The sequence below is a fragment of the Cherax quadricarinatus genome, chromosome 18 (assembly GCF_038502225.1).
Source record: "Cherax quadricarinatus isolate ZL_2023a chromosome 18, ASM3850222v1, whole genome shotgun sequence".
NCBI lineage: Eukaryota > Metazoa > Arthropoda > Malacostraca > Decapoda > Parastacidae > Cherax > Cherax quadricarinatus.
This window is the reverse complement of record NC_091309.1, coordinates 21,118,891-21,123,890: the sequence shown is the minus strand read 5'-3', so window position 1 is coordinate 21,123,890 and position 5,000 is coordinate 21,118,891. Positions and strand designations below refer to the sequence as shown.

The 5,000-nt window shown below is 53.4% G+C and overlaps 2 protein-coding genes across 4 annotated transcripts in view; both read left to right on the top strand.

Annotated features, from left to right (window-relative positions):
• Window positions 1-1,434, top strand: part of LOC128689436 (uncharacterized) — a 2,926-nt gene extending 1,492 nt beyond the window's left edge. The window contains exon 1 of the mRNA XM_053777739.2: window positions 1-1,434. This exon is cut by the window's left edge and continues 1,492 nt beyond it. Within this exon, the coding sequence (XP_053633714.1) occupies window positions 1-629 (629 nt within the window). The 3' untranslated portion in view covers window positions 630-1,434.
• for (cGMP-dependent protein kinase for) overlaps window positions 1-5,000 on the top strand; it is a 1,322,775-nt gene that overhangs the window by 1,052,146 nt on the left and 265,629 nt on the right. The window lies entirely within an intron of this gene.

The window sequence follows — 5,000 nt, the reverse complement described above, 5'->3', positions numbered from 1 at the left end:
ACTCCCACACTTCCAAAGGCAGTAGCAAACGCAACAGTAATGTCGACGTGGAAAATATTAAGAAGACCTTATTGGGTAGTCTTCGTTCTGCCGCCAGCGACGAGAACATCTACGAGTCTGTGGAAGTTATTCAGTACCGGAAAACTGTTGAAGCCATAAGTCGCCAGAATAAGGTGCGCTCAGTGCCAAAGACTGGTCACCCTCTGTTCGACCACCTGAGGGTGGAGAACGTGTTGAAGCCCCGCCGTCAGCATTCTGGCGAGCACCACCAACATCATCACCACCATCACCGTCGCAGCGAAACTCACAACAGCGACGGTGGCAGCAACAGCCACAGCTCTTCGGGATCTGGGGATGAGTTCGACTACGCGAAAAAGCCCAACTGTCGCTTTTCTCGCCGCGAGGTGCTGATGACTTCGCAGACGCTCAAGAAACACCCGAAGGAGGCGCGCCCCCAGAAACATTCCAGAGAGCAAGTGGCAGAAGCTGGCTCTGAATCTGACGATGACTGGGCGATTCCAAGACCCAAGATTTGCGGACGCAACCGACGGACGGGTGCTACGGGCCTCATGAACACCGTCGGTCAGGATGAGTCCGATAGCTCAAGTAAGTCGACGGGTCTTCGGTGACGCACACGCCCATCCTTCGCACCGCCCACGCTGTAGACGCCTGCCTCCCCCGGGAGCCCAGCACTGCACGCCTCGCCTGGTGGCCCCGTGCCCCGAGGGCCGCACCCACGGCATCTCTATTTTTTTTGTCATGTATGCTGGAGCTATGCGGCCCACGGCCCATGTCTGCGGGCCATGGGCCACGCTTGACCGTAAACTGCCTGCAGAAAGTGAGATCCACCATTTAAGTTAGCCTGTGGTGCGGCCCGTGTCCTCCCGGCTCCTCTGTCAGAGAGCCTCGGATGGGTGCCACGCCGGGCCGGGGCTCTCCGCCGTCAGCGCCCCCCGGCTCGCATGTGAGGGCCAGCTGGCCAGTGGCACCGTCTCGTGGGCTGACCATCACCGGCCAGCTGGCCACTCGGAGCGGGAGGGCGAGACGGGCCAAGTGTGAGTGTGCACGGAGCACTGCCTGCGCCAGTGTTAGTCTTGACACACGTGCATCACTCACGCAGCACTACACTGAACACAAAAAGACACCCACACCCACCCACCCACCCTGTACATCCCATGTACATAGTTGTACAGCTATTACTTACATGCATTGATTGTTTCTTTGTTTATGTTTGAATGTTGCAGCTGAATGTCAATTGGTTGATTAGCTTAAGTAGAGATAAGCCTATCCTATACCTGGTTCTTTGTCTGTATTTATCACCTGTGTTGGTTCAGTGTACACCTGGGACAGTCCTGTGCGTCTGCTCCTTATGATGAATCTTGTATCAGTCGACCTGGGCATTGTGCTTCAATAAAAGAGGTAGAGGGAACAAAATTTGTTTCATTCTCTAACCTTTAAAGAGTTAGTGTGAGCAAGTCGAACCCTCAGTTCTTGACTCACGTAATGATCTACAAGTCAGCCACCATAAATCTTTGGTGCTCACCAAGTTTAAACTAGTGCTACTGATCTCAAGCATAAACAAGACGAGAATCAGCATTGCAAGCAGCAGGAGGCGAACAGCAAACCACAGGTGCAGTCAGCCTTTTGTTACCTGTTTTCGACTACTAGCCAATCCTCTCATGCTAACATAAACACGGCCTGGCTCTTGTCCAGGTCAGCCAGTGCCCCAGATCTACTCACATGCGCCCTACTAATGTTAACAGATTGTAGACTTTACTCTTGTTTTTATTGCTACCACAGTACGGCTGTTCTAGCCACACCCTCGACCAAGTCTACCTTCACACTTACCACGTCCACACCCACACCTCGCTCACCACACCCACACCTGTCACCCACACTTCATTCACCCACGCTCAGGCTACAGTCACCCACGCCCATACCCGTCACCCACACCTCAATCACCCACGCCCACACCTCAGTCACCCAGGTCCACACCTCAGTCACTCACACCCACACCTGTCACCCAGGTCCACACCTCAGTCACTCACACCCCAGTCACCCACACCCACACCTCAGTCACCCACACCCCAGTCACCCACACCTCAGTCACCCACACCCCAGTCACCCACACCTCAGTCACCCACACCCCAGTCACCCACACCTCATTCACCCACACCCACACCCCAGTCACCCACACCCACACCTCAGTCACCCACACCCACACCTCAGTCACCCACACCCACACCTCAGTCACCCACGCCCACACCCCAGTCACCCACACCCACACCTCAGTCACCCACACCTCAGTCGAACACACCCCACTCACCCACACCCACACCTCAGTCACCCACACCCACACCTCAGTCACCCACACCTCAGTCACCCACACCCACACCTCAGTAATCATCCTTCTGCTCTGTTTTTATCCTCGTCTATTGGCGTCACTTTCCATTTCACTGTGACCACCTAACCTAAATAGTGTCTCACTCTCGCTCTCACGCTCACTCTTACGCTCACTCTTACGCTCACTCTTACGCTCACTCGCTCTCACTCTTACTCACACTCTTACTCTTATTCTCACTTTTACTCTTAATCACACTCGCTATCACACCGCTTATGCTTCCACTCTCACTACCGCACTTCCACGCTATTCCCACTCTACACCCACCCCCACTATTCACACTTTACACCCCCCCCACTATTCCCACTCTACACCCACCCCCACTATTCCCACTCTACACCCACCCCCACTATTCCCACTCTACACCCACCCCCACTATTCCCACTCTACACCCACTCCCACTTTCCACTCTACACCCACTCCCACTTCCCACTCTATACCCACCCCCACTATTCCCACTCTACACCCACTCCCACTATTCCCACTCTACACCCACTCCACTTTCCACTCTACACCCACTCCCACTATTCCCACTCTACACCCACTCCCACTATTCCCACTCTACACCCACTTCCACTATTTCCACTCTACACCCACTCCCACTATTCCCAGTCTATACCCACTCCCACTCTGTACCCACTCCTACTTTGTTCCCATTCCCACTCTACACCCACTCCCACTTTATTCCCACTCTACACCCACTCTCACTATTCCCACTCTCCCCGCTCACACTCCACCCTCTCTCTTGTCTTCACTCTACTCTCAACCCCACTCCATAATGCACTCAGTTTTCTTTCAGCACGCCACTATAGATTCTCCACGCCCACTCCACACATTCTACTCCACGCCCACTCCACACATTCTACTCCATGCTCACTCCACACATTCTACTCCATGCCCACTCCAACATTCTACTCCACGCCCACTCCACACATTCTGCTCCGCGCCCACTCCACACATTCTGCTCCACGCCCTCTCCACACATTCTGCTACATGCCCACTCCACACATTCTGCTTCGCGCCCACTCCACACATTCTGCTCTGCGCCCACTCCACACATTGTACTCCATGCCCACTCCATACATTCTACTCCGTGCCCACTCCATACATTCTACTCCATGCCTACTCCACACATTCTACTCCATGCTCACTCCATACATTCTACTCCGTGCCCACTCCATACATTCTACTCCATGCCCACTCCATACGTTCTACTCCGTGCCCACTCCACACATTCTACTCCATGCCCACTCCACACATTCTACTCCATGCCCACTCCATACATTCTACTCCATGCTCACTCCATACATTCTACTCCGTGCCCACTCCATGCATTCTACTCCATGCCCACTCCATACATTCTACTCCATGCCCACTCCATACATTCTACTTCGTGCCCACTCCACACATTCTACTCCAAGCCCACTCCATACATTCTACTCCGTGCCCACTCCGTACAATCTACTCCTTGCCCACTCCATGCATTCTACTCCATGCCCACTCCATGCATTCTACTCCGTGCCCACTCCATACATTCTACTCCATGCCCACTCCATACATTCTACTCCATGCCCACTCCATACATTCTACTCCGTGCCCACTCCACACATTCTACTCCATGCCCACTCCACGCATTCTACTCCATGCCCACTCACACATTCTACTCCATGCCCACTCCATACATTCTACTCCGTGCCCACTCCACACATTCTGCTCCACGCCCTCTCCACACATTCTGCTTCGCGCCCACTCCACACATTCTGCTCTGCGCCCACTCCACACATTCTACTCCATGCCCACTCCACACATTCTACTCCATGCTCACTCCATACATTCTACTCCGTGCCCACTCCATACATTCTACTCCATGCCCACTCCATACGTTCTACTCCGTGCCCACTCCACACATTCTATTCCATTCCCACCCCACACATTCTACTCCATGTCCACTCCATACATTCTACTCCATGCTCACTCCATACATTCTACTCCGTGCCCACTCCATACATTCTACTTCGTGCCCACTCCACACATTCTACTCCAAGCCCACTCCATACATTCTACTCCGTGCCCACTCCGTACATTCTACTCCGTGCCCACTCCATGCATTCTACTCCATGCCCACTCCGTGCCCACTCCATACATTCTTCTCCATGCCCACTCCATACATTCTACTCCGTGCCCACTCCACACATTCTACTCCATGCCCACTCCACACATTCTACTCCATGCCCACTCCATACATTCTACTCCGTGCCCACTCCATACATTCTGCTTCGTGCCCACTGCACACATTCTACTCCAAGCCCACTCCATACATTCTACTCCGTGCCCACTCCATACATTCTATTCCATGCCCACTCCATACATTCTACTCCGTGCCCACTCCATGCATTCTACTCCATGCCCACTCCATGCATTCTACTCCGTGCCCACTCCATACATTCTACTCCATGCCCAGTCCATACATTCTACTCCGTGCCCAATCCATACATTCTACTCCATGCCCACTCCATACATTCTACTCCACGCCTACTCCATACATTCTACTCCGTGCCCACTAAATGCATTCTACTCCGTGCCCACTCCATACATTCTA